Raw genomic sequence first — 27,941 nt, forward strand, 5'->3', positions numbered from 1 at the left:
ATAATCGACATGCTCTCAAACCATGTTGCTCATTGGCTAGAGATGGTCCTGCCTGCCTTCATCTTTGAGGACATGTATTTCCAATGTTAGAGTGGTCACGCTACCATCTTGTCAAAATAATACCTAATCTTTGGTTACACCCACCGAAACGCCCATCTTTTGAAAACTCATGGGTCGTACCCATTGGCTGATGAGTAGGTCATCTCATCAACGGTCGCGGGAAGCACTGCACCATGCGCGTGATAGGAGGAACATTAAAACTATTTTTGTAAACATAGCTAGCTAGTGAATGACTTTTTGTGAAAATACACTTTTCTAGTTTGTAATGTTTTAAAATAGCCGATTCATTTTATTGCGAGTTTACGGGATAATTTTTTGGGTTACTGTTTCTGGACAAGGAGTTGCTGTGCCGGGCAGCCATTTTCCGCCGTAGCTAAAATAACTTACTTAACTCGTAACAAAGATTTTTATAACTAAACCAAGAGACCACAGCTTGTCGTTTCCAGTGGGAACAAATGAGTCATCGTGGGTAGAACAAGCAAAGAGGAGGGAGGAGAAGCACGCGCTAGCGATATCCTATTGGCGCGTGTTAGTATATAACTGCATATTTCCGTTAGGGAACGCCTACTCTGGGAAGTGCTCATGTGCAATAACTCTGCCCTTGCACTCCTAAACAGCGCAATTAAATAAATAAAAAACGTTTGTAAAGGCTAAGGTCTACAAAACGTAGTCCACTCTGTTCATAACATATTGGAGTTTTAGTAACAGAAAACGGCATTTGGAGAATCTCGGCCAAAACCCATCTTTTTCCCACTTCTCCCAGTGGGCTTCCTTTCACTACCATATTTGGTAGTGAGTGGAAGCGAAAAACGGATGCTTCACATTTACACATCCAGTGAAATATCTGTGTCATTGTTTTATCTGTGCTTGTAACGTTGGCTAGTAGGAGTGGCCACGGCGTGGGCGGCTAACTAGACTTTTATATTAACGAACGTAGAAATGTATATATACGTATTCGGAGCAAATTTATCAGATGAACATAGGCTTGCTGGTTATGTAAAACTTGCGATACATCAAGTCAAGATAACGAGAAAGTGTTCGGAATGTAAGGTCTAGGAGGTCTCTGAGCAAGTGTGTTTACTTTTTGCCATCTCGTTTGCTACAGTAGCTAATTTACTGTAGCTTGCTAGTTAACGTTAATTTTGCTGCGCGGCAGGCCGACGTCGGTTTCTGGACTTTTCTGGTGCACAGTGACTCTTGATATCACACGCTAATAATCGTATTGCGATAGATACTGGTGGGTAGATAATTTAGCTAGCTAACGTTATAGTTGCATAGTGATTTACGCGGATTAGCTATCAGTTGAGTTGGTTACAATTTTTTTGTTAGTTAAGTATAAACAACCACATTTTTAAGAATTGATAGCCAGGGTTTAAATGAAAAATGCAGCGTTACAGTTGTCATGGAAGTTTATCTCCCAACGCCCGACCAATACGTCAAAAGTTACCGTTTGAACCGAACGATGAAGATGACGGCAACAGTACAGGAGACGCATCGGGTTTTACAGAAATTGACTCTCCAATGCGACTGGACAGTGTCGATATTAAACGACTCGAGGACAACAGCCCTCTGAATCGGACTGCGGTTGATGTGGAACGGTGCCGGTGGGGCGAAGAAGGATTCAGTTATCCGTCTCAACTTCAGTCCCCCAGTAGCGCTATTTTCATGACAGGCTCCCCGGCGTCACCGCGGAAAAACTCTCAGGTGTACGGGAGTTCACCGGAGCGGTCATGCATTCAGGAAGACCGGGACTGCTCGAGCTCACCTATTCCAGACTGCCCCGACATACCTCCACATAAAACCTTCAAAAAACTACTCCTTTTTGATACTCCACACACACCAAAGGTTTGAGAACTTTTGATGCAGAAAACCTGCAACCTATAAGAAACACACCCACTATTATTGGCTAATATCGTTTTGACAACTTGGTGCAATGTAGCTAACGCTAGCGAACATTTATGGAGTCACTAGTAGTAGCAATTTTATGCATTTTCTGATATTTTCAATAATCTATATATTTTTATGATATGATTTGTGCACCATGTGCCACCCTTGTAGTAAGGAAGAATGTAACTATTTATATTGCATTAACGTTGGAGTAGCTATCTTTGCCAGTTTATGCATTTTCTAATATAAGTTTCATGAAATGCATGATTTGTGCACCAATTGCCACTCTTGTAGAAGGTAAGAAAATAAAACAACTAGCTTTCGAAAGAACCCACTTTTGTAGTGGTGTACAATTACATACACGTCAGTCAGCCTCATTGACCACGTTAACAAACACACCAATATTCCGTTATTCGGTAAACTCAAGTATTCTGTTTTGAGTGGACGCATATAAACGTCATATCCTGTTTTACAATAACCGGAAGAAGCTTGTCCCAGATATGCAAAACCCGAATAATATGCCTGAGAGATGCTGATCTTAGATGGGATACTGTGGCATGTAAACATCATATCCCATTTACTGGTGTTTTTCGCTGCACAGGCTGTTTAACATATCATGGGTGTTGTGATGTTTTCATCTTGATTTTTGTCAAACAAATCACTTCAGAAAGTAGGCTACCTACAGTTCAGAATTCCATAACTTATTTTGCTGATACTCTGTACTGGATCATATAGCCTACTGGCTACTTTCACTCCTAATTCATATAAGCTTCTGCTTATAATTTCCAGCATTGGTAGGCCATATTATAATTTACGTCATTTGGAAGGCTGTTTCTTTGTCAACTATAGTTAGATGCATACCTCTTCTCTTCTGTCATAACTTGTTGCCCCAGAAGACTAAATAAAGTAGTGCTCACCAGAATCTCTTGCATTGATAGATTGAAAGCATTAGTAATCTAGTTAACACTTGTAAAATTGTCTGTTTTGTTTAGGGACCGTAGAGAAAACAGAATAACTCCAAAGCAGTGGAAAGATTTTTCCTGTATGAAATGTGGTGGTGGTACTTGTAGGATTTTTAAGCCCATCTGCAATACATGCATGTAAACGTGGTTATTGAAACGGCAGTATGGCTTTTGACCAAGGGGCCAGGGTTCCAGTCTGGAAGCACATTTTTGACTGGCCCATAGAGAAGTCAAAGTAGAAAATTCCTAATAAAGACACTTTTTAGTGCACAAAACATCCTCTGAATTACTCAAATTATTATCGCCATGGCCGTTTTTTTTTTTTAATTATTTTTTTAATTTTTTAATTTTCTGACAACATTTTATATTCATGCTCTGAGATGACCCGCTAGCCAGTGGAAGTGCCGGTTGGCTAGTTAAATTTTAATGTTTTTGTACTTCTACCCCTTTTTCTCCCCAACTTTGATATCCAATTGGTAGTTAGTCTTGTCCCATCGCTGCAACTCCCCTACGGACTCGGGAGAGGTGACGGTCAAGAGCCATGCGTCCTCCGAAACACGACCCCGCCAAGCCGCACTGCATCTTGACACACTGCTCGCTTAACCCGGAAGCCAGCCGCACCAATGTACGGTGTTTCCTCCGACACAACTGGCGACCGAAGTCAACGGCCAGGCACCCAGCCCGTCACAGGGAGTTGCTAGAGCGCGATGGGACTAGGAAATCCCGGTCGGCCAAACCCTATTCTATCCCGGACGTTGCTGGGCCAATTATGCACCGCCTAATCGGTTTCCCGGTCACGGCCGGCTGTGAATCAGCCTGGAATCGAATCCAGGGCTGTAGTGACGCCTCAAGCACTGCGAAGCAGTGCCTTAGACCGATGCGCCACTCGGGAGGCTTAACTAGTCACGCTAGTTAAGCCAAAGATTTTTTTATAACTAAACCAAGAGACCACAGCCTGTCGTTTCCAATGGGAACAAATGAGCCATAGTGGGCAGAACAAACAAGGAGTGGGGCAGAGCCAAGCACGAGTCAGCGAGATCGTATTGGCATCTAGTAACATATTGGCAGCATGACCTAATGACTCATTGAAACTTTAAATGTTTTAAAAAATGAATAGGCACCTGTTAATGGATTAATAGTAACGCCCTCTTTTGTACAGGTAGTATTGTACAATTACATAACAGCAGGCTGACAGCTAGCCAATTGACTGAAACTTAACATTTTCAAAAATGTAAAGGTAGTTGTTGTTGGAATAATACTAAAGGCCCAGTGACCTATATTTATTTTATATATATCTCGTCAGTCAGATTCCAAATCAGACATCAGTATTTACATTGAAAGGCATATTTTGATTTTCACTTCAACTTTACTCAATTAGTTATTTATATGTGATGTTATTTCAATTAATTAAGGTTATTTTAACTTTATCTAAAGGCTTGTCTAAGTGTCTCGACATGTCTTGAATATGTTAATTATGTCATTTGCAGAGTTTGCTGAACAAAGCCAGAACTGCCAGCTCAGCGTCCTCAAGTAGGAGAGTAGCCCTCTTCGGGAATGTAGAATCCACAGGGAAACCTGGTCCGGACAGCAGGAGAAGCCAGACCCCTTTGGTCAACATAAACCCCTTCACCCCCGAATCCCTCCTCATCCAGTCTGAAACTCAACAGAGGAACAGCAGAAAAAGGGCACACTATAATGAGTATGTCACTCATTAAGCATTGTTAGAATGTAGGACTAACTTTATTTTTGCCAACTAAGTATTGGACTATCTAGCAATATAACTGAGTCCAATTTTTAACAGACAATAATTTAACACTATCTTATCACTTGATACCTGAATGTGTCCGTATGTCGGTACACACAGATTGTAGCCCATTGTTATTTCTAGCCTGGTTCGTTAAATCCGTTGACAAGCATGAGTACGGCAAAAGTCTGGCAGGAAACCAAGACCCCATCATGGTCACTAATGAACTCTGCCGTGTGTGTGTGTGAAGGCTTCAGTGCTGCCCACTGGTGTGTAGAATGTGCGCTAACAAGCTCTTTGTCTTGTCTTATTCAGCTCCTGTGGTGAGGACATGGAGGTGAGTGATGCTGAAACAGAGGAAGAAGTCCTTCCACCAAAGGTAGTTATTTTCTTGTCCTGATTTCTTTACAGCATTGTGGTCATGTTATTTTGTCCATCAGCAAAGCTCTCAGCCTGATGTGCATTTGCGCATATGCAGTTAAATGGAGTGTAATGTGAGATAATGATAACATGGTGTAACTATATATTATTTGGATGAATATGATTCTCTATTCATTGTCTATCCTCAGAGAATAACCATGATGGCGAGCAACATGAATTCCAGGTATGCCTCAGAGTTCCACGAGCTAGAAAAGATCGGCTGTGGGGAGTATGGTGCCGTCTTCAAGTGTGTGAAAAGACTGGATGGCTGCGTGTACGCCATCAAGTGTTCAAAGAAGCCCCTGGCAGGTTCTGTGGATGAGTAAGTTGGAGTTGATCTATTGCGTATGGACACTCTTGCTGAAGTCAGTCTCGAGACTTAAAGCTGGCAATAGCGAGATGTCATATCCACAGTCTTAACAGGCACGGTAAACATCAAACTTGAAGAAATGCCAAATCTTACCACATCTGTTCTTCCCTCCTCCCACCGTAGGCAGAACGCCCTCCGGGAGGTGTACGCCCACGCCGTGCTGGGCCAGCACCCCCACGTGGTGCGCTACTACTCTGCCTGGGCTGAGGATGACCGCATGCTCATCCAGAATGAGTACTGCAACGCCGGCACCCTCTCGGACGTCACGGCCAAGAACTACCGGCGGCTCGGCTTCCTGTCAGAGCTGGAGCTGAAGGACCTTCTGCTGCAGGTGACGCGCGGCCTCAAGTACATCCACTCGTCCTCACTGGTCCACATGGACATCAAGCCTAGTAAGTACCACTGAGGGGAAAGCATGAACCTTTTGTATCAGGAGATGAATTTAACAGCAAATAAGAGAAACCAGCACACTGCTCTTGCTTGTGTCAAATTGTTTTCAAGTTACATTTTTTTTACAGAAGGAACTCTTGTGAAACATCCCTAATTCAATGTTTAATGCAATTTGTTTGACGTGTTTTTGTTTTAGTCATTGGCTAGTTTCCATCCAATTGGCGACAGATTTTCATGCGATTATTCAAAAATCTGCATTAAAAACAATATGTGCGTTTACCCACCAGAGAATCTTCCATCAAATTGACTTGTTGCAGATAAAAGGCTGTGCATGATGACGTAGTGCTAACTTTTTTGCCGTTTTAAATTACCAAGTACACAAAAAAAAAACAAGTTAAATGGGTTTTCATCGCATTTTCAACTCTACTGATGGTTTTGTCACAATTTTTTTTTTTTTTTGCGTTATACAGCGAGTGAGACCACTCTGGTATTGGCACGTGCGCTTCTATCCAACAGCGCTATCTGTGCGCTGTTGGCTAGAGTGCCCGTATAGCCTACTACATGAGATTATTATTATGATGGACAAAAGAGCGAGAATTTGTTTGTCAAACGGCAGCCTTGATATTTATTGGAAAGGACCATCAAGATCATCACCTTGCACTTTCACCACCCTGTGACGGTCATCATCCTTTATTTAATTTGTAGCCTAATAAACTGCATGCTTTTCCCAACGAGTCATGGTAGCAGAACCACACGTGATTATGTGACTCCAAGTTTACTTCGCATAATTCATTTTACCGACAAGATCCCACCTTCTCTAGCGTATTTTATTTTGTCGACATTTGGAAGTTTACCGGATAATGTTCTGTTTTCATCAGGCCTGTCATTAAATTTTTTTTTATCTGACATGTACTTTACCCACATAAAAAGGTTGTATGGAAACCTGGTTAGAAAACTAATTTGCGTATTGTCTCTTTCAGGCAATATTTTTATATCACGCAAGACGATTGGTAGTGTAGTAGACACGTGTGACGAGGAGGACGAAAAGGATGGACTGGCCACCAGTGTCGTGTACAAAATAGGGGACCTTGGCCACGTGACGAGGTTAAACAATCCTCAAGTTGAGGAAGGTGACAGCAGGTTCCTGGCAAATGAAGTCCTTCAAGAGGTGAGTGTTCTCTCCAGGAGGAACTTAACAAATTCTCCCTGGCTAAAGTGTAGTATTTGATCATTCAAATGGATCATTCAAATGGTTCTCTACAGCTTTCCTAATCACGTCAAGCTTTTCTCCCAGGACTACAGTAACTTGACAAAGGCAGACGTCTTTTCCCTGGCCCTGACTGTGATCAGTGCATCTGGGGCAGAGCCTATGCCCAGCAATGGGGACAAGTGGCACCAGATCCGTCAGGGAAAACTTCCACCCATTCCACAAGTTCTCTCTCAGCAATTCCTGAGTCTACTCAAGGTAAGAACTATATTAGCCTTTCCTAGTCGATCAGCCCTGCGCAGCCGGAAGTCCATTTAGCGCGAGTGCACTGTTCCAAGCCGGCGCTGTACCTCTGGCTGGACTGCATCTTGTTAGCTACCCACTCATGCTGCATATAGGTTGGCTTGTGTTTTGGAACTCCTGGCTTAAGCACACTTGAATAATAACACGTGATCATTAATTTACTGTTTGGTAAAATGTCCATATACATGCTACAGGTCTTAACCGTCATAGGTTACATTCAGCTAGCATAACTTTGCTAGCTAGTAAAATAGGTTACATTCAGCTAGCATAACTTTATTTGTTTTAGTATGCAAAGCAAGATTGTTTCCGAAACCGTTCACTGGTTTAAATTACTTTCTCTTTCTAGAGGAACTGTTGCATGTGAGAGGAGTGACTTGTCTGCTACAGTTTTAGAGACAATGCACTTTTTTATTTTTTTTATTTTACCTTTATTTAACTAGGCAAGCCAGTTAAGAACAAATTCTTATTTTCAATGACGGCCTAGGAACAGTGAGTTTATGAAAGAAGAGATTAGGCTGCTTCTATACAAATGTTGTTGATCAGTAGGCAAATGGAAGGACAACAGATCGCTTGCCATCTGTAGCACCATATACTCCACTGAAATAAGCCAAAACAAGCTCAATAACTCAAAGCATGCTCACACACCTGTTGAATATGCATTTACCTGTATTGTGAGTAGGCCTATGCCATCTTGATTTTCCCAGTTTATCAAGAGCTTTACCTTTCAAATCAAATTATTACCATTGTTATGTAGTTAGATTGGGAAAAACAAAGTGAAATGTATTGTTTCTTCTAAAAATGTATTCATTAACCCTTTACACTCGTGGGAATGGGCTAAATTGAAATGTTTCTTACAGAAGAAATATGAAAAGCATATGCATAACCATGGTAGCAATTGAAAGAGAACAGTTTGGGGATTATGGGAACATTATTAGACCAAAGGTGAGGACACAACAGTTCACAAGACTGAGTCCAAACATTATACTGTTGATTCTATGTGCATTTTACATTTACTGTATTTACTGCTGCATTTGTTGATACGAAATCTGAAAATACTCTGGATAAATTCACTAACATAAGACTATTCCTGGAAAATGTAGGGTAGGTGCAACGTAAGACCAAAAAAATGACAAGGGTTTGAGTGAGAGGACTAACTGGTGTCTCCAAGGGGCCACACAGCTCTCCAAAGTGTGCACAGTTCCTAAGCAATTTCAATGCACTTTTATGACTCAAAGAAGAGTCTTCAACTATAAGGTACTTTTTTGAGCTCTCCTAGCTGTGCCGTTGAGGAACTAGAGCACACATGTAGGGCTGTGACGGTAATTGAATAACCGTGTAACTGACGGTTACGGATGAAGACTGCCGTGAAAATAAAATAAGGGTGAAAACTGTTTTAAATAGGCTTACTTTCATGGTTTATTTTTATTAACTTTAAAAACAAAAGGCTTATTTTCGTCTGAATAATTGGGAGGAAGGGAAAAAAATATACTAGGTCTTGTTTTAAAACTCTGTTCACACCAATTGCGAAATATCGTCCTGCCACAATAGGTCAGTTATTTATTCGGGAACAGGTTGAATTACATTTTTTTTTTTTTTTAAATCCCATCTTTTCACATGTGAAAATAAGTTGTTGACCAATATAAATTATCTGGAACACTGCCACTGACAGGTCAATTTGTTACGTTTGCAATGCAGCACCGTATCAATTTGGCCAATGTGATAACATCACAAATAAGTTTCAAACTATATTGCTGTTTGTCTATATTCATTCGGAAAGTATTCAGACCCCTTGAGTTTTTCCATATTTTGTTACGTTACAGCCTTATTTGAAAATTTATTAAATACGTTTTTCTCATCAATCTACACACAACACCCCATAATGACAAAGCAAAAACAGGTTTTTAGAGGCACAGATCTGGGGAATGGTACTGAAAAATGTCTGCAGCATTGAAGGTCCCCAAGAACACATTGGCCTCCATCATTCTCAAATGGAAGAAGTTTGGAACCATCAAGACTTTTCCTAGGGCTGGCCGGGCCAAACTGAGCAATCGATGGAGAAGGGCCTTGTTCAGGGAGGTGACCAAGAACCTGATGGTCACTCTGACAGAGCTCTAGAGTTCCTCTGTGGAGATGGGAGAACATTCCAGAAGGACAACCATCTCTGCAGCACTCCACCAATCAGGCCTTTATGGTAGTGGCCAGGCAGAAGCCACTCCTCAGTAAAAGGCACATGACAGCCTGCTTGGAGTTTGCCAAAAGGCACCTAAAGGACTCTCTGACCATAAGAAACAAGATTCTCTGGTCCGATGAAACCAAGATTGAACTCTTTGGTCTGAATGCCGAGCGTCACGTCTGGAGGAAACCTGGCACCATCCCTACGGTGAAGCATGGTGGTGGCAGCATCATGCTGTGGAGATGTTTTTACAGGGACTGGGAGACTAGTCCGGCTTGAGGGAAAGATGAACAGAGCAAAGTACAGAGAGATCCTTGATTAAAAACCTGCTCCAGAGCGCTCAGGACCTCAGACTGGGGCAACGGTTCACCTTCCAACAGGACAACAACCCTAAGTACATAGCCAAGACAATGCAGGAGTGGCTTCTGGGACAAGTCTCTGAATGTCCTTGAGTGGCCCAGCCAGAGCCCGGACTTGAACCCGATTGAACATTTCTGGAGAGGCCTGAAAATAGCTGTGCAGCAAAGCTCCCCATCCAACCTGACAGAGCTTGAGAGGATCTGCAGAGAAGAATGGGAGAAACTCCCCAAATACAGGTGTGCCAAGCTTGTAGCATCATACCCAAGAAGACTTGAGGCTGTATTCGCTACCAAAGGTGCTTTAACAAAGTACTGAGTAAAGGGTCTGAATACTTATGTAAATGTGATATTTAAATTTGTTGCTAACATTTCTAAAAACCAGTTTTTGGTTTGTCATAATGGGGTGTTGTGTGTAGATTGAGGGGGAACTATATGTAATCCATTTTAGAATAATGCTGTAATGTAACAATGTGGAAAAGTCAAGGGATCTGAATACTTTCCGAATGCACCGTATAGGCTACTCGTTGAAGAGATTTGCCTGCGGAGATGCGTGAATTGCGCAAAAAGGGAACAGTGAAGAACTGTGTACTTTTTAATTTCATATATTCGGCTATATATTATAGGCCTGCTAAAGTGAATCTAGGCGACCACCTGTGCTATAGGTAACCCTAAAAGACAGGGGGGAAAAAAAGGTTTAGCAGAAGTTTACTCATATCAGTAAGTGGTGACACATAACTCACTCAAATGAAAATGTCGTGTCAACATAACCACCAATTGCTTCACAAAAATGTTTCAATTGCTGAGCATTAGGCTACGGACAGGTTGCTTGCCTGTTTCTATTTTCTAATGGTCAATTGCATCTTCACAGCTATCTCTATATCCCCCTTAACTTTCCTCTTCAATTTATTTCCATTAGGGCTGTCCCCGACAAAAGAGAACTTGGTCGACCAAGAGTCGTCTGAATCGATTGGTTGAAATTTTTAAATGTTTTTTTTATTCATATATACAGTTGAAGTCAGACGTATATACACGCACGCACGCATACACACACGCACGCACGCATACACGCACGCACGCATACACACACGCACGCACGCATACACACACGCATGCATACATACATGCATACACACACGCATGCATACATACATGCATACACACACGCATGCATACATACATGCATACATACATACATACACACACACTTAGGTTGGAGTCATTAACTTATTTTTCAACCACTCCACATATTTCTTGTTAACAAACTATAGTTTTGGCAAGTCGGTTAGGACATCTACTTTGTGCATGGCACAAGTAATTTTTCCAACAATTGTTTATTAACAGATTTAGTTAACTTATAATTCACTGTAGTTTACATACACTAAGTTGACTGTGCCTTTAAACAGCTTTGAAAATTCCTGAAAATGGCTTTAGAAGCTTCTGATAGGCTAACTGAGTCATTTGGAGGTGTACCTGTAGATGTATTTCAATGCCTACCTTGAAACTCAGTGCCTCTTTGCTTGACATCATGGGAAAATCAAATCAGCCAAGACCTCAGGGGAAAAAAACTTTGTAGACCTCCACAAGTCTGGTTCATCCTTGGGAGCAATTTCCAAATGCCTGAAGGTATAAACACCATGGGACCATGCAGCCGTCATACCGCTCAGGAAGGAGACTCGTTCTGTCTCCTAGAGATGAACGTACTTTAGAGAGAAAAGTGCAAATCAATCCCAAAAACAACAACAAAGGACCTTGTGAAGATGCTGGAGGAAACCGGTACGAAAGTATGTATATCCACAGTAAAACGAGTCCTATATCGACATAACCTGAAAGGCCGCTCAGCAAGGAAGAAGCCACTGCTCCAAAACCACCATTAAAAAGCCAGACTACGGTTTGCAATGGCACATGGGGACAAAGATTGTACTTTTTGGAGAAATGTCCTCCGGTCTGATGAAACAAAAATAGAACTGTTTGGCCATAATGACCATCGTTATGTTTGGAGGAAAAAGGGGGAGGCTTGCAAGCCGAAGAACACCATCCCAACCGTGAAGCACGTGGGTGACAGCATCATGTTGTGGGGGTGCTTTGCTGCAGGAGATACTGGTGCACTTCACAAAATAGATGGCATCAGAGGCAGGAAATTATGTGGATATATTGAAGCAACATCTCAAGACATCAGTCAGGAAGTTAAATCTTGGTTGCAAATGGGTCTTCCAAATGAACAATGACCCCAAGCATACTTCCAAAGTTGTGGCAAAATGGCTTAAGGACAACAAAGTCAAGGTATTGGAGTGGCCATCACAGAACCCTGACCTCAATCCTATAGAAAATTGGTGGGCAGAACTGAAAAAGCTTGTGCGAGCAAGGAGGCCTACAAACCTGACTCAGTTACACCAGCTCTGTCAGGAGGAATGGGCCAAAATTCACCCAACTTATTGTGGGAAGCTTGTGGAAGGCTCCCAGAAACGTTTGACCCAAGTTAAACAATTTAAAGGCAATGCTACCAAACACTAATTGCGTGTATGTAAACTTCTGACCCACTGGGAATGTGATGAAAGAAATAAAAGCTGAAATAAATAATCCTCTCTACTATTATTCTGACATTTCACGTTCTTAAAATAAAGTTGTGATCCTTACTGACCTAAGACAGGGAATTTTTACTAGCATTAATTGTCAAGAATTGTGAAGAAAAACAGTATGTATTTGCCTAAGGTGTATGTAAACTTCCAACTTCAACTGTATGTATGAGACACCTCCTAAATGTTAATCAAATCAAGCACTGAGACACACAAATGACAAGGGAGTCTGACTGCAATTGATCTGATTGTGCTGGGCTCAGCCTTAATGCACTGTAAATAATATATATATATATATATATTACAGCAAGTGACTGTGTGACAAGCACCCATTGTGTGTCTCCTCCCTGCTGCAGCGACCACCACAGAACTTGAACTGCATTTATTGTGCTGTCCGTGTTGCTGAAGCCGCAACATAATTATAGCCATTTCTGACTAATGTTATGTTACCGAAATCCCCTAATTTTATTTAGGAAAAATATTCCCTCAACCCTTGCTGTCTTTACATGAAACGTATGCATCGCATGCACGTGACCAATTGGGACTGACCTATAGCATATCATAATCACATCAATAATTGGTTGTAACAAACTCTGAACACGTGACAGCAAAATGGATGCAGAGGACGTGGCAAATGAACTTGAAACGGGGGAATGTTTACTGGTTGCTAAGGAGGTAAAGGGGAAGTCTGTGGAGTAAATTTGACTAGAAAATACTGGCGATCAAGTAAGTTCCTCTGTCCAGTGTCTGTTCTTTTGCCCATCTTAATCTTTTTTATTTTTATTGGCCAGTCTGAGATGTCTTTTTCTTTGCAACTCTGCCTAGAAGGCTAGCATCCCGGAGTCGCCTCTTCGCTGTTGACGTTGATACTGGTGTTTTGCGGGTACTATTTAATGAAGCTGCCAGTTGAGGACTTGTGAGGCGTCTGTTTCTCAAACTAGACACTCTAATATACTTTTCCTCTTGTTCAGTAGTGCACCGGGGCCTCCTACTCCTCTTTTTATTCTGGTTAGAGCCAGTTTGCGCTGTTCTGTGAAGGGAGTAGTACACAGCGTTGTACGAGATCTTCAGTTTCTTGGCAATTTCTCGCATGGAATAGCCATAATTTCTCAGAACAAGAATAGACTGACGAGTTTCAGAAGAAAGATCTTTGTTTCTGGCCATTTTGAGCCTGTAATCGAACCCGCTGACGCTCCAGATCCTCAACTAGTCTAAAGAATGCCAGTTTTATTGCTTATTTAATTAGCACAACAGTTTTCAGCTGTGCTAACATAATTGCAAAAGGGTTTTCTAATGATCAATTAGCCTTCTAAAATGATAAACTTGGATTAGCTAACACAACGTGCCATTGGAACACTGGAGGGATGGTTGCTGATAATGGGCCTCTGTACGCCTATGTAGATATTCCATAAAAAATCTGTCGTTTCCAGCTACAATAGTCATTTACGACATTGACAATGTCTACACTGTATTTTGAATCAATTTTATGTTATTTTAATGGACACTTGTTTTTGAAAAAAAGAGAGAAAGACATTTCTAAGTGACCCAAGCTTTTGAGCGGTAGTGTATATAAACAGTGCATTTGGAAAGTATTCAGACCCCTTGACTTTTTACACTACGTTACAGCCTTATTTGATAATGGAATAAATTGTTTTTTTCCCCCTCATTTATCTACACACTACCCCATAATGACAAAGCAAAAAATATTAAGTCCCTTTACTCAGTGCTTTGTTGAAGAACCTTCGCAGCAATTACAGCCTCAAGTCTTCTTGGATATGACGCTACAAGCTTGGCACACCTGTATTTGGGGAGTTTCTCCCATTCTGCTCTGCAGATCCTATCAACCTCTCGAAGGTTAGATCGGGAGTGTCGCCGCACAACTATTTTCAGGTCTCTCCAGAGATGTTTGATCGGGTTCAAGTCCGAGTGCTCAGGACATTCAGAGACTTGCATTGTCTTGCCTGTGCTTAGGATCGTTGTCCTGTTGGAAGGTGGACCTTCGCCCCAGTCTGAGATCCTGAGTGCTCTGGAGACGGTTTATATCAAGGATCTCTCTGTACTTTGGTCCATTCATCTTTCCCTCGGTCCTGACTAGTCTCCCAGTCCCTGCAGCTGGAAAACATCCCCACAGCATGATGCTGCCACCACCATGTTTCACCGTAGGCATGGTACCAGGTTTCCTCGATGTGCTTCTTGGCATTCAGGCCAAAGAATTCAGTCTTGGTTTCATCAGACCAGAGAATCCTGTTTCTCATGGTCTGAGAGTCCTTTAGGTGCCTTTTGGAAAACTCCAAGCGGGCTGTTTGCCTTTTTTTCTGAGGAGTAATTTCCATCTGTCTATTCTACCATTTAAGGCCTGTTTGGTGGAGTGCTGCATAAATGGTTGTCCTTCTGGAAGGTTCTCCACATAGGAACTCCACCTCCCTGACCAAGGCCCTTGTCCCCTGATTGCTCAGTATGGCCAGCTCTAGGAAGAGTCTTGGTGGACCCAAACTTCTTCCATTTAAGAATGATGGAGGGCAGTGTATTCATGGTCCTTCAATGCTCCAGACATTTTTAGGTACCCTTGTCCAGACCTGTGCCTCGACACAATACTGTCTCGGAGCTCAATTTTGAGTCCTCATAGCAAAGGGTCTGAATATTTATGTAAATAAGGCAATTTCATTTTTTGCTGTTTTAATACATTTGCAAGAATTTCAAAGCCTGTTTTCGCATCGTCATTATGGGGTGTTGTGTGTAGATTGAGGATTTTATTTAATTCATTTTAGAATAAGGCTGTTTAACGTAACAAAATGTGGGAGAAGTGAAGGTCTGAATACTTTCCAAATGCACTCTGTGTATTGATGGCCTGCGTCTGAGAGAGGGAGCAGCGGTGAGGCTGTCTCTCACCTGACTCATCATCCCTCCGCTCTACCTCCGGCCGCTGAGAAAAGGGGGCAGTCTTCCTGCTGATGGCGAAGCTCAAGTCGCAATGCATTATTTCTGCCTCACGCACCAATGTTGTTACTCCTATAACCAGAGAAAGTGAAATATTCCTTGGTATTAAAAAAGACAGCCGCTAATAATAACAACGCAAGCTTATCGTACACGAATTCATTGCAGCTGCAAAACTGGTTGTAGGGGGAATGCGCGTTTTATGGCTTATAAAAGTGTTGACCAAAGTGTTCTAAAATGGATTCAAATGTTTTTTTCCCTCAATCTACACACTACCCCATAATGACAAAGCAAAAACACTTTGCTCTTACACTTAGCAAGCTAGCTAGCTAGCCAGCTAAATAACGATTAGCATTAGCAGCTAACAAATTATTTTAGCAGCACCTTGTTAAGAAAAAACTAACTAGCAGATACACTAACTGGTCATTTATAGAATGATTGTGGGAAGCAGCATGTCACTAACATTGTTACATCCATCTAACCATGCAGAGTGAAAGGCAAAGTGCTTGTGACTCCATGGTCGAACTGCTCTCTCCTTGAGTGACGGCAGGGCTTGGTGTGGTTAGCGGCATGGAGAAGGAGATGACTCGTAGCAAACAATTAAACTATAAAAACGGACATTATACCTGCCGGAGTTGTCTTTCACATTTAACAAACCAAACAATGAAATACTGTTATAGATGGTAGAGTAAAATCTCAAACTGGGCCATGCAACAATACTGGTATATAGTAAAATACAGTATACCGCCCGTCCCTAATTTGTAGTTAAGGAAAGGTTCATACATTTTTGGGAAAGGACAAATGTGATTTGCTTATGTGTCTGAGTGGGATGCACTGCAGGCGGCTTTGATTGATGGGTCCTTTCTGGTGGGCGTGCGTGCGTGTATGAGTTCACTAATTCTCTATGTCCATTCAGAAAGTTTCCTAAAATAAGCCTAGCGTCTGGACTTCATCTCTTTAATCCGATAGAAAAAAAAAGTTCTTGCACATACGCTGAGCCTGCAACGAGAAATGACAACAGGTGTCAGTTTTGTTTCCTCTCTTGTTAATTGGGGTGCAACTGAATGAAACGTAGACGAGCTCCTTTCATGATTCATCCTATTGGCTGCATAGCCTATACCCTAATATTTTCAGTAGCATATTTTTCCAGTAGTATAGGATTTCTCTAATTAATGCGTCCTCCTTAGCCACTTTGAACAACATATTGCCACAGAGAATGACCGCAGCAGCGTTGGTGACGTTGTGCGAATTGTTCGGAAAAGTGGAGGGGGGAAAAAGCATTTGGACTTGAATGGTTTAGTGCGTCAATCGGAATCCTGCATTTAAAAAAAATAAAAATGAATTACCCTCCAATTTGACATTTCTTACTTTGTATACTAGACTAATATTTAGAGGTAATAAATAACATGAATAATGACTTTCTACTGATAACTAAGTGTAATAGTAAAGTCACAGAGAAAAGCCATATTTCTTGTATACATGGGAAATGTTGTCATTAAAATCTTCAAATGTAATGATAAAATATCGGCCTCCTTGACCCCCGAAAATCGGTATTGGTATCAGCCCCCAAAAATCCATATTGTTCGTTCTCTTCCTATACATTTCTGTACCACTGCCCTTCAGTGGCGCTCACTGTCCATGTGTAAGACAAACTGATGAAGCTGTGTGATATTGAAAGGGATACAGTTCATTTGAAGTATGCATTCACGGTCAAGTCTACACCTGTTGTATTCGGTGCATGTGATAACAATTTTATTTATTTGAACTGTGCTCTCAAACATCCATTGGATTGTGTTAGCCTTTTCATTATTGCTAGCTAGTACTAATCTTTTTTTTTTTTTTTCCTTCACCCTGCAGCTGATGATCCACCCTGACCCCGCCAGGCGGCCATCCACCTTTGACCTTATCAAGCACCCAGTGCTGTTGACGGCAGCTAGAATGAGTGCCGACCTGCTCCGTGTGGAACTCAACGCAGAGAAGTTTAAGAACGCCCTGCTTCAGAAGTAAGTACAGAATGGCACTGAAACAACGATCGAATGTAGCACAATGTTTTTCCTGGAAGGTTGTTGTTTTTGTCAACATACTAAAGGCAGTGGTTAGCTATTTTTTTGCTCTTGCTTTTACATGGGCATACAGAGGCAAGTTTTGAGGAGCGGAATATCCTACAACCTGTCAGACGGTGTGAGAACAGTTTGTAACTTAATTTGTAAGTCGCTCTGGATAAGAGCGTCTGCTAAATGACTTAAATGTAATGTAAATGTAAACAGCCCCTCAGAAAAAGCTGATACTGGAGTGAAGCGTGCTTTTTGTAAGCCCAGTCAGTGTGCAATCGTGTTTTGATGGCCACGATATTTAAAATAGCTACTATTTTTATTTCTTAATCACGACTCATAATCAAAGTGCGCTTTCCATTCAAGCGTATAGGCTATAGTCAGTGGTAGGCAGGCTATCAGCGTGTCACCCACCACTGCAGTATGAGCTTGAGGCAGTATGATTGTTTTAAACCTGAACGGTTTACTGTACTTCAAATAATGAGGCGCGTCTTACCTTGCTTCATAGTAGCCTAGCCAAAATCCAACCATAGCAACGTGGAGGGAATTATTTTATAACGACTTCCTCGTGCCATTAACCAGCATTTCTCTCCTGTTCTATTGGTTTTCACATCAACTTTCTTTCGTTGTCCAGAAGCCAAAGGCACAATCCTAGTCATATTAACAACCCATCCTAGTTGTTGCTATTGGATTCCCCCTCTAAGTTTCTAACACAACTCACATTAGGGGAATTGTTTAAAACTGTGTTTTCCCTCTAATTGCATTTTGGCAAATGTTTGAAAATGAAGTTTTATTAGCTGCTTCATTACAGGAGTTACATGGTCAGTAATAGGCTATAGCCTTTTGAATGTTAAGACGATAGGCTTGCTATTGTTGCATGTTTCCATTAAACTCTTAATGAAACAGGTCAGTTCCTTGTATGCATGCATAGTATTTTCTGTTTGTCAGGTAATTTTACTGTTTGGAAAATGTTTTTACCGGTTAATAAGGGTCGGTTAGTCTGCAGTAGAATTTACAAAAATGTGCATCCCTAATTCAGGGTTTGTCTAACTGTTCTACATTGCTTTCCCCAGGGAGCTGAAGAAGGCCCAGATTGACACAACTGCAGCTGAGGAGAAAGTTCTGACCCGCTCCACTGTCCAGTCTGACCCCAAAACCTCCAGACTCGTCGGCAAGAAGATGAACCGCTCAATGAGCCTGACCATTTACTGAGACTGACTCAAACACAGATCCCCCCCTGAGTGGGGAGCAATATTGGTGCTGGATCACGGACTGAAAACAAACATCTTGAGTGTCCGACTACGTATTCTGTTCGATACAAGTGGTGTGGATTCTACTTAAGGCAGTGGTCACCAACCTTTTCTGGGTCAAAATGCAAGCTGCGATTTAGCGCAGATTATTTATTTATTTTTATTTGACTTAAAAACGTACTACGCCTATGCAACATTACCCAATTGAAAACAGTTCTGTAACAATTAGGTTTGTGCAGTAGTCTATAGGCCCAATTCGTTATCACTGCAAATTGGCTATGCTTGAATTGCCCTGCCAATGTATATATATTTTTTTAGATGTGGTATATGGTCACACTGGTAATAGACAAGCCGTTAATAAGGCAAGCTTATCGGGACACTTTGCTGCACTCGTTCATTGCAGCATGAATGGAAGTAGGGAGAACGTGCATTTTATGGCTTCTAAAAATGTGGAACAAAGTGTTGACGGTGCTGAACAACAACTTAAACATGAACTTACTCATAAAAACAACTCTTTGACGTATTCGTTCTCTCTAGTCATGGTTTTAAAACTTCCGAAATCTCACAGTATCAACTTTGGTGTGTGTTCAAGGTTTATTTTTACAGTATGGTTCGATGATACAGCAGACACAGTGATCTGAGCTATCTGATTGGCCAGCGGTAGGCCTATAGGTGCTGTTGATTTGCCCTCGGGGCCTGCCGGGTAGGCAGAGTTCTACCTTCAGATATGAAATGGGAACACTTCGCCTTCCCGGATCTATGGCTGCTGAAACAAGTGCACCTACTGCCAACAGCGCAAAACAAATAAAGAAAAATAGGAACGCAAGGCTTTATCGTTTTAATTTTTACAGGAATGTTTGGCGCTCGACTAGGAATGCCTTGGAGATCGACCAGTCGATTGCGATCACCCGGTTGGTGACCTGTACTAAGGGTACAGCCAAATGGGGCCCTTCCACAGGTCACAGGGGACTTTACCCTGTCTCAATGCTGTGCCTTTCTTGTCCAACTCTGAGACTGAGACTTTGCCTTACTCAATCAGTACTGACTTGTCAAACAGTCAGTTCTGTAGGAAAACTTGGCCCTTTCAATCAAATTACCAGTAATCATGGTGGTGGACTTCTCATTCCTTACTGTACCTATTCTTTGTCAGCCCCAAGTCTAAGTAGATTGGTGAGGCTCTCCACTGTAGTCCCTGCACTTCCTTGAAAGCCTAGTCTTGCTCTTTGTTGGAGAGGGGCACAGAGAAGCCCTTCTCAGTGTGTGTGAATGTAGCAGACCACAGATGTGCGCACCTTACTGCCTGATGTCAGCCATCCGAGGGTCTGGATCTGACAACGCTTTTAATTAAGAGCACTTTGAAGGCAACGGGGGAACTTGCCACACACAACCTGCTGCTAATCATGTTTGTCTGTGTTCAATGGGGTTGATGGATTTTTTTATATTTTTTTCCAGTTGGGGTAGTTTTAAATCATTGCTATTAAGTTCACCTATGATCATATTCTGTGTACCATAATTATATACTTTTGAAGAAATGTTCAATTTTTTTATTCTGAGTAAATGGATCATGCAATACATGTAAGAAAAGTGTGTATCAAACCTGTTTTAAAAAATGTTTTACTTTCATTGCCAGTATTACAACTGGTACATTTATAACCGCCAGCCCTGCCTGTGTTGCATTAAAACAATCATTGTTCTGTAGGTTCACCTGTTTTGTGATGATGAATTGCCTTTTTATTTTACTGTCACTGCAAGGAGACTGTTTAACATTGCTAAAGGTTATTACTTATAGCCTGTATTTTCTTTTTAATAAATTTTTATCAAATGCATTCTTCATTCATCTCACTTTATATTACATAAAACTGTATGCCCCTTAGGTACTGTACAACCATGGACAGGTAAATAGTAAGCTATGGTCTTTCCTACTGTATATTTAAGCGATAAGGTCTGCGGAGGTGTGGTATATGGCCAATATACCACGGGTAAGGGCTGTTCTTAAGCGTGACATAACACGGAGTGCCTGGATACAGCCATTAGCTGTGTCCAGTCAGATTTAGCCAGAGGTAACTTGTTGAATAGACACTGGCTTGAATGCAGTTTTAACCAATCAGCATCCAGGATTTGACCCACCCCTTGTATAATAGCCAACTTATTTAGAACTGCAAAAGTAAATGTTTGGCATAACCATGTTATACAGTCTAAAAACCACAGCTTTCAGCCAGTCAGCTTTCATGGATTGAACCACCTGGTTTATAATTAAGCAATTAGGCCCAAGGGGGTGTGTTATATGGCCAATATACCACAGCTATGGGCTGTATCCAGGCACTGCCTTGTATAAGAACAGCCCATAGCTGTGGTATATTGGTCCTATACCACAATCGACTGAGGTGTCTTATTGCTATTATAAACTGGTTACCAACGCAATTTGAAGATAAAAAATAAATGTTTTGTCATAACTTTAGTCAGGGGTGAAAGTAAGGATGGTATGGTATGGTCTGGTACAGCGTCCTGGCAAAATAAGTAGTGGGGGTATGCGGTACTGGTGTTGTGCCGAAAATCTCCCCCCTGCCAGAATTCTCCCCCCGCTTTGCGTGAACGCGCACGCACTCAATTCTTCATAGCTGCGACTTGCTTGCTAGTTGAGATTTCTGATCACGTTAGGCTGTGATTCATTTTCTTTTTTGTTGGTTTGATCGCAGGGGAGGCACAAGGCATGTCTGCAGTTTATGGTTTGGCTATTTGTTTCAAGTGTAATAGTCTATAAATAAATCTCTTTGCCATAAATCGTAATCTCTCCCATGTCTTATTCGACCAGTAGTTGTTCTGGAATGCTTATTGCTTGCCTACATTTTACTCCCTCCCCTATGTTTAATATAACACGCATACATGAATTATTAATTTTGGCTGCCTATCCTGACGTGAAGTTTGTTCTATAGAAAGTATAGAAAGAACACTGGCATTTTGCCAAGGCTGAGATGAGCGGCTGAAACTGAGACGCGAGCAGACAGCAGTGGAGGCATTCATTCTAGCCTAATGACAATCGCCAAATGTCTACACTTTGGTGTTTTGTGTAACAGATGTCTCTTTCCTGTCACCACTTTGTTTGGAGGCTTGCAGTGCAGTATGTTGTGAGTGGATGAACGTGTGCGGGTAGCCTAGTAAAGGAGCCCTTTGAAGTGATTGTTTTGACAATCATTGAATTAATAGGGATTCTAAATATAATTATATGATTAGGCCCCACGGCCGGCCTGCCCATTAGGTAGGATTGGGCTTGCTAGAGTGGCAGTTTGACGAGGGCGGCATTTCCCGAGCTAAACTGTCCAAGACGCATCTCCAACAACACAACACCTCACATTATTCTGCACCAAAAACAATGATGACTTCTCTCACCCAGTGGCATTAGGGCTATATAGATGAGCGCTGATTTGTTAGCTTTTTTATATATATATATATGCATAATTAAGTTTCCAGATAATATGATGCCTAATGCTAGAAACAAACTTTAAAATGCCCACAAAAGACCGGACTCTGATACATATCCCCATATGTATCAGAGTCCGGTCTTTTGTGGGCATTTTACATTTGTGGGCAATACATTGATTCGTCTCTACATCCTGATGCTGAGCTGCGGCCTTCAATATTCGAGGAGACAAAAATGCACTTTGCTATTCACTTTATATTTATATTCTCTTTTCACTTTCCCGAAAAGAGAATATGTTCAAACTCAGGCAGCTTTTAGGGAGGCACTTCTGTTGTTAGGTTAAGCAACGGACGAGTATCTAGCAGTTGAAGCTTACATTTTTCTGCGTCGGTCGTGCGTCTGACAGGTGGGGAAAAGTAACTTTTGAAAGTGCCATGCTTTGATTCATAAGGATGTCTAATATTGTATTATTTGCAAATAGCAACCGTTTCGTTGCAAACCAGACGTTCTGGTTTGACATTGGAGAAATATGGCAAGAATGCCTATGTCTCTGTCCATTTTTACCTGAAGGGTCTATTTTCATTAGGCCTATACACTTGCCTAGTTAAATAAAGGTTAAATAAAATGTAGGAAAAATAAATAAATAATGCACATGTCAGCTATTTTTTTGTCTATCCTAGGTCGAGGTGGCGGTTCTAGCTTGTATGCCTCCCTGGGCGAACCCCCCCCTTCAGCGCCCCCCGCCAACAAAAAAACAAACACCATTCTGCAATAACTGTAATTTTTATTCAGACATTTGGAACAACACAAATAAATAACCATAACATTTAAAACTATATAAATATAAAAAAGATATACAAAAATAAGACTCATAAATATCAAAAAGAAGTAAGGAAGACAAATAGAAACAAATTTGTGTTGATTTGGCACTCGAGCAACAATACATGACCCATCCCCCAACACTGTCAACCAGGACTCAAGACTAAACCAATTCACCTTGGTGGTGTGCAGACTGGTTTTATATTATTCTTAATGATTTCGCACAAACCAGAAAAAAATTCAAAAATATGTCTGTGAAACTATATATTCACAGTATTATGAATGAATTGTGGATTATTTGGTAGCATATCGTAGTGTGACTGATTTTACTAATTGCATTAGTACTGTACACAGTTAGAGGTGCGCTATTTGATAGATTCTCCGCTCCCCTACCTCGGGCTTCCAGTGGGGAGACCTGAGGTCAACCTACCCCCGCCTCCCTCCACATCTCGAACTTCTGAGTGGGAGACCTTCCCAGGCAGTAGCCTGCCTAGTTCACAAACTAGAATCAGGGCGCCCACTCCGACAAGGTTAATTGACCCACAGTCCCACACGGTGACATGATATCATTGACGTGACGTGCTAATGAGCAATAGAAAACCGATCGCGCAAACGTCACCATTCCAATTGTTTTGTGCGGGCGCCCCGTGCCACCCCCGGCAAGATGCCGCCTATACTTAAATCGGCAACTGCATACAGTGCTGCTCTGCTTCAAATAATTTGTTTTGGTGCCGGAAGAAATTAAATCTACTTTCACCCATGCCCATGGTATACAGTGTGATATACCACTGCTTTCAGCCAATCAGCATTCAGGGCTCGAACCATCTGCTTTATAATTAAGCAATGAGTCCTGAGGGTAAGGGCTGCTCTAAGGCACTGGTTATCTGTACTGCAGAAATGGAACATAAATCGCAGAAAATAGATGTTGTGATGGCAGCTGCAGAGAAGTACTTGGGGGTGTGAGGTTTGACTTCAGAAGAGTTACAGGGTGTGTTGAGTGGTGGTGTCCCGTCCCCTCAGTTCATTGGCCTGGGGTAGGTTCAGATAGGGTTATTAAAGTAGTGAAATAAGGTGTAGGGTTAATTGGTTATATATTACACATTTTTCCTGTTTCCCCTTTTCCCATGTTGTATCACAAAGTGTAATAGATTCATACTATAGTTCAGTTTGGGGCGGTAATGTTACATATTGGATGCCAACCGCTGTGAAAACTCACCGAAGAAGAAGAAGAAGAAGAAGAAGAAGAGACGTTTGCGCTCTCCCTCGTCGCTGAGCGGTGCTACAAGCTAGCGTTTTCATGACTGCTGTGGAGCTTGTCAGGTGACTGACTGTCTCGTTGTGTCCTAGTATGATCAACTTTCCCGTATACTAACTGCAGCAGTCAACCAAGTAACACGCGCAATGGCACTACGGGACGAACTTTTAAAGTCCATATGGCATGCTTTCACAGCGTTGGACGTGGACAAAAGCGGGAAAGTGTCCAAGTCGCAGTTAAAGGTATGGAAGTATATTTATATAGAAATGTGTTTTTGTCAAACAAACCCAGGCACGTCGTTTTCTTTATTTTACTAAACAATGTTGCCATGATCAAGCCGGAAACTCGTCCTGAACAGAGAACTTGGCATCAAAGTGAAGGCCACCTGATTTTGGACGGACATTTTTACTAGTACCGGTAATAGAGGATGAGTTTGGGATTATTTAATTTTCGCCCAAATCATTTGCCTGTCTGTTACAGCTCAGATCCGGTGGTAGTCTGATTAATCAGGCTGTAATACACAATTAATTGGTAGCCTATATACAGCCTGAAACGAATGCCTGCAAAATAGTCTGTGTTCCTTACAAGCTAGAATGTAGAATGAAGTTCAATTTAAATGTACTCTTATCGGTTGTCTGTGTGGTTTGTTTTTCAGCTTGCTGGTCGAAATACTTTGAGACAAAATAGCCACAGGAAAGCAGTGTTGTACTACTCGAAACCGGCCATATATATATATATATATATACTCCTTTCTTGAAACAGTACAGACACGTTTGCGCAGTGGCGAACCTATAGGGCATCAGTGTGTAATAGCATCATATTTGTGAAGGAGAGTGCACTTTTTGTAAAACACAAAGGGCCAGTGGTGTAGTGGAGGGTATATGCAGGTATAAAACGTATACCCACTTTTTAATACCTACTGATGTGTATCAACGTAGTGTAGTGGAGGTATACGATTTATCAAATATGTAGTACAATGGAGAAGTCATGCACAAAGTAGTTTGCGATTGTGAAATATATTCACATGCGCGCTGCGCACACAGCCTAGTTATAGCAGCTAATCATTAGCAGGCAGCAAGAGTGTGCATGCAGCTCTCAACTGGTTTTGGCATGGAGCAGCTCACAGAAGAATGACATTGGTAGCCGGTAGGATGGGAAATACGTTTCAACTTATATCTACCAGTAAATGCTAACTAAGGCAACAATGGGTATGCAAACTAGGTATTATAAAAGTTTTTAGTCCAAAGTGTTGGTTAGTAGGCTATTTCTGATGCGCAATTGTCATCATGGGATGTATGCATCAGGGGCGTAGACATCGATGGGCCTGGGTGGTCAGAGGCCCACCCACTGGGGAGCCAGAGGCCCGCCCACCCACTGGGGAGCCAGAGGCCCGCCCACCCACTGGGGAGCCAGAGGCCCGCCCACCCACTGGGGAGCCAGAGGCCCGCCCACCCACTGGGGAGCCAGAGGCCCGCCCACCCACTGGGGAGCCAGAGGCCCGCCCACCCACTGGGGAGCCAGAGGCCCGCCCACCCACTGGGGAGCCAGAGGCCCGCCCACCCACTGGGGAGCCAGAGGCCCGCCCACCCACTGGGGAGCCAGAGGCCCGCCCACCCACTGGGGAGCCAGAGGCCCGCCCACCCACTGGGGAGCCAGAGGCCCGCCCACCCACTGGGGAGCCAGAGGCCCGCCCACCCACTGGGGAGCCAGAGGCCCTGACAGGCCCACCCAATCAGATTGATGTGGTTTGAGCATTGTTGTAGACTTAGACCATCACATTTTGGTATTTCTTCTATTAAAAAAATGTGATTTTGAGAGTGAAAATCTGAATAATCTATTGGAAAACTTGTAAACCATAGGAAAACATTTTTCACACAGGGTACCTTTCCTTAACTGGGCGGGCTGTTTGGGAACTTTTTGGCATACCCACTTCTCCAGGCACCAATATGCCACTGCGTAGGGCCGATGGAAAGACGGCAGTCACACAGCATGATGTTAAAGGATAAGCAGTCCGTAAAATCAGACATAATAAGCCAGTAGGTCCCAATCATAAGAATACAAAAACACAACAATTAAGCATTTCCCAATCGAATTGTACAACTATTACTTCCTATTGCAATTTTTTTATTTTTTATGTTTAAGCACACAAAGTAACCGGTGACCTAATTAAAGTGGAACTGACAGTGTCTTAATTACTTTGCACATATGAAACAATCATAATATCAGTCATAAATATCAAATTCCCAATTTATGCTACAAAACCAACTTTATAAGAGGTATTAAAAATAGGATTTATTTGACTCAACGTTCCATGATGTACACTTAGGCATTGTTGGCGGAATAGATGGATGCAGTTCAATGCATGATAATATAATTCACCAATACATTTCTTGGTAGTCCAAAAAATATTGCTATCAGGTTACATTTTTTACATTTTAGTCATTTAGCAGACGCTCTTATCCAGAGCGACTTACATTTCATATTTTTTTTATTTTTTTGTATTTTTTTTTTCCCGTACTGGCCCCCCGTGGGAATCGAACCCACAACCCTGGCGTTGCAAACACCATGTGTTGCAAACACCATGCTCTACTAACTGAGCTACAGGGAAGGTTGTAAATCATAGCTGGCCTGGTACATTTTTGCTGCCTCCATTCGGGATGCACTGTTTCAGTTTCAATGACTCAATATTCTGGACAAAAACAGACAAAAAACCCACATATCTATTTATGTAGCAAGCTAAAAACACGGAGCCTAACCTTAGCTACATAGCTAGCTAGCTGCTAGGAGGATGTCATGCCATTGGAGGAGTGGGTGAGTGACTGACTATTTACCCTCCATGTAATTTTTTGGTGGCTATACACAGGTAGAGATGCAGGTGTTATTTGGTCAACTAGCAAGAACTTGAACAACTTTTATCCAGTTAGCATATCTCTTGTGTTCACAAATTCACTCTGGCTATCTACTCTGATTTCAGAGCACTCTCGTCTGAGTGTGCCAGAGTGCAGAACAACTGATGAATTTACTGATGCGCAACACCCTTGAATATGACCGGTGTCAGTAAACGTAGGCAAAAAAAAAGTAATAATTCATCAAGAACGCTCTAGACAACATGTAAACAGCCTAACCAGCTCTGCTACGATGAGTAAAATGGTCAGAGTGAGGTGTTCTCTCATTTGTGTCTGGAAGTAGCTAGCTAGTAAACTAGCCAACTTTAGCCAGTTAGCTTGGGTGCTTGGTTGGGTCAAGCATGCATTGACAGGCAAGCTGCAGAAGGATGAGGAGGCTACAATTCCCCATCATTTATCAGTGCAATTTTGAGAGGGTTAATCTAATGTTCCTTCGTTAGATTTGAGCTAATCTTGCTCTGGTTAGCATTAGTTGTTGATGTGCATAACTGAGGGAGAAAGAGCCTACCTTTTAATGGTTGTTGGATCAATAGGACTGTAAAGTTCCCAAATGTAGGAGGACTCCTGTAGTATTTGCAGAAATCCATTCAGGTGAATTTTGTGCCATTTGGTGAATGCATTCTAATGATCTAAAGTCGTGCTGTTGTAACTAACTGCCTGTAAACACACAGTCCAGTTCAAAGTGAATGATGGCAGGCCCGTGTGGCAAATGGCTTGTTTGTATAAAGGCCTACTGTAGCTCTGATTGGCTATAGCGCACCGGTCTGTGTAGACTCCGGTCCTGGACAAGACAGATGGTTTTTATTCCGTTTTATTTACTGCAGTGTCTATTAATTGTCCAAACGCAAGGCTGCTTTCCC

At 42.0% G+C, this 27,941-nt stretch overlaps 2 protein-coding genes across 3 annotated transcripts in view; both read left to right on the forward strand.

Annotated features, from left to right (window-relative positions):
- The first annotated feature begins 212 nt into the window (after nucleotides 1-212).
- On the forward strand, nucleotides 213-20,509 carry LOC106561062 (wee1-like protein kinase 1-A). Its single transcript, XM_014124672.2, has 9 exons — nucleotides 213-1,905; nucleotides 4,397-4,608; nucleotides 4,969-5,032; nucleotides 5,223-5,395; nucleotides 5,567-5,835; nucleotides 6,814-7,001; nucleotides 7,128-7,298; nucleotides 17,240-17,385; nucleotides 18,507-20,509. Exons 1-9 carry the CDS (start codon nucleotides 1,444-1,446, stop codon nucleotides 18,643-18,645), a joined length of 1,824 nt encoding a protein of 607 aa, XP_013980147.1. The 5' UTR covers nucleotides 213-1,443; the 3' UTR covers nucleotides 18,646-20,509.
- A 3,633-nt stretch (nucleotides 20,510-24,142) lies between these two features.
- The window catches only part of swap70b (switching B cell complex subunit SWAP70b), a 43,567-nt gene continuing 39,768 nt past the window's right edge, over nucleotides 24,143-27,941 (forward strand). For both annotated transcript variants that reach the window (XM_014124673.2, XM_014124674.2), the window contains exon 1: nucleotides 24,143-24,417. In XM_014124673.2, the coding sequence (XP_013980148.1) occupies nucleotides 24,322-24,417 (96 nt within the window). In that variant the 5' untranslated portion in view covers nucleotides 24,143-24,321. The remainder of the gene's footprint in view (nucleotides 24,418-27,941) is intronic.

The sequence above is a fragment of the Salmo salar genome, chromosome ssa10 (genome assembly GCF_905237065.1).
Source record: "Salmo salar chromosome ssa10, Ssal_v3.1, whole genome shotgun sequence".
In the NCBI taxonomy this organism is placed as follows: domain Eukaryota; kingdom Metazoa; phylum Chordata; class Actinopteri; order Salmoniformes; family Salmonidae; genus Salmo; species Salmo salar.

Bases quoted from the DNA above. Each gene is read 5' to 3' on its own strand.
- LOC106561062 (XM_014124672.2), top strand. From the start codon at position 1,444: ATGCAGCGTTACAGTTGTCATGGAAGTTTATCTCCCAACGCCCGACCA. The intron at 1,906-4,396 runs GTTTGAGAACTT...TGTCATTTGCAG, and splicing joins ATACTCCACACACACCAAAG to AGTTTGCTGAACAAAGCCAG. The intron at 4,609-4,968 runs GTATGTCACTCA...TGTCTTATTCAG, and splicing joins AAAAGGGCACACTATAATGA to CTCCTGTGGTGAGGACATGG.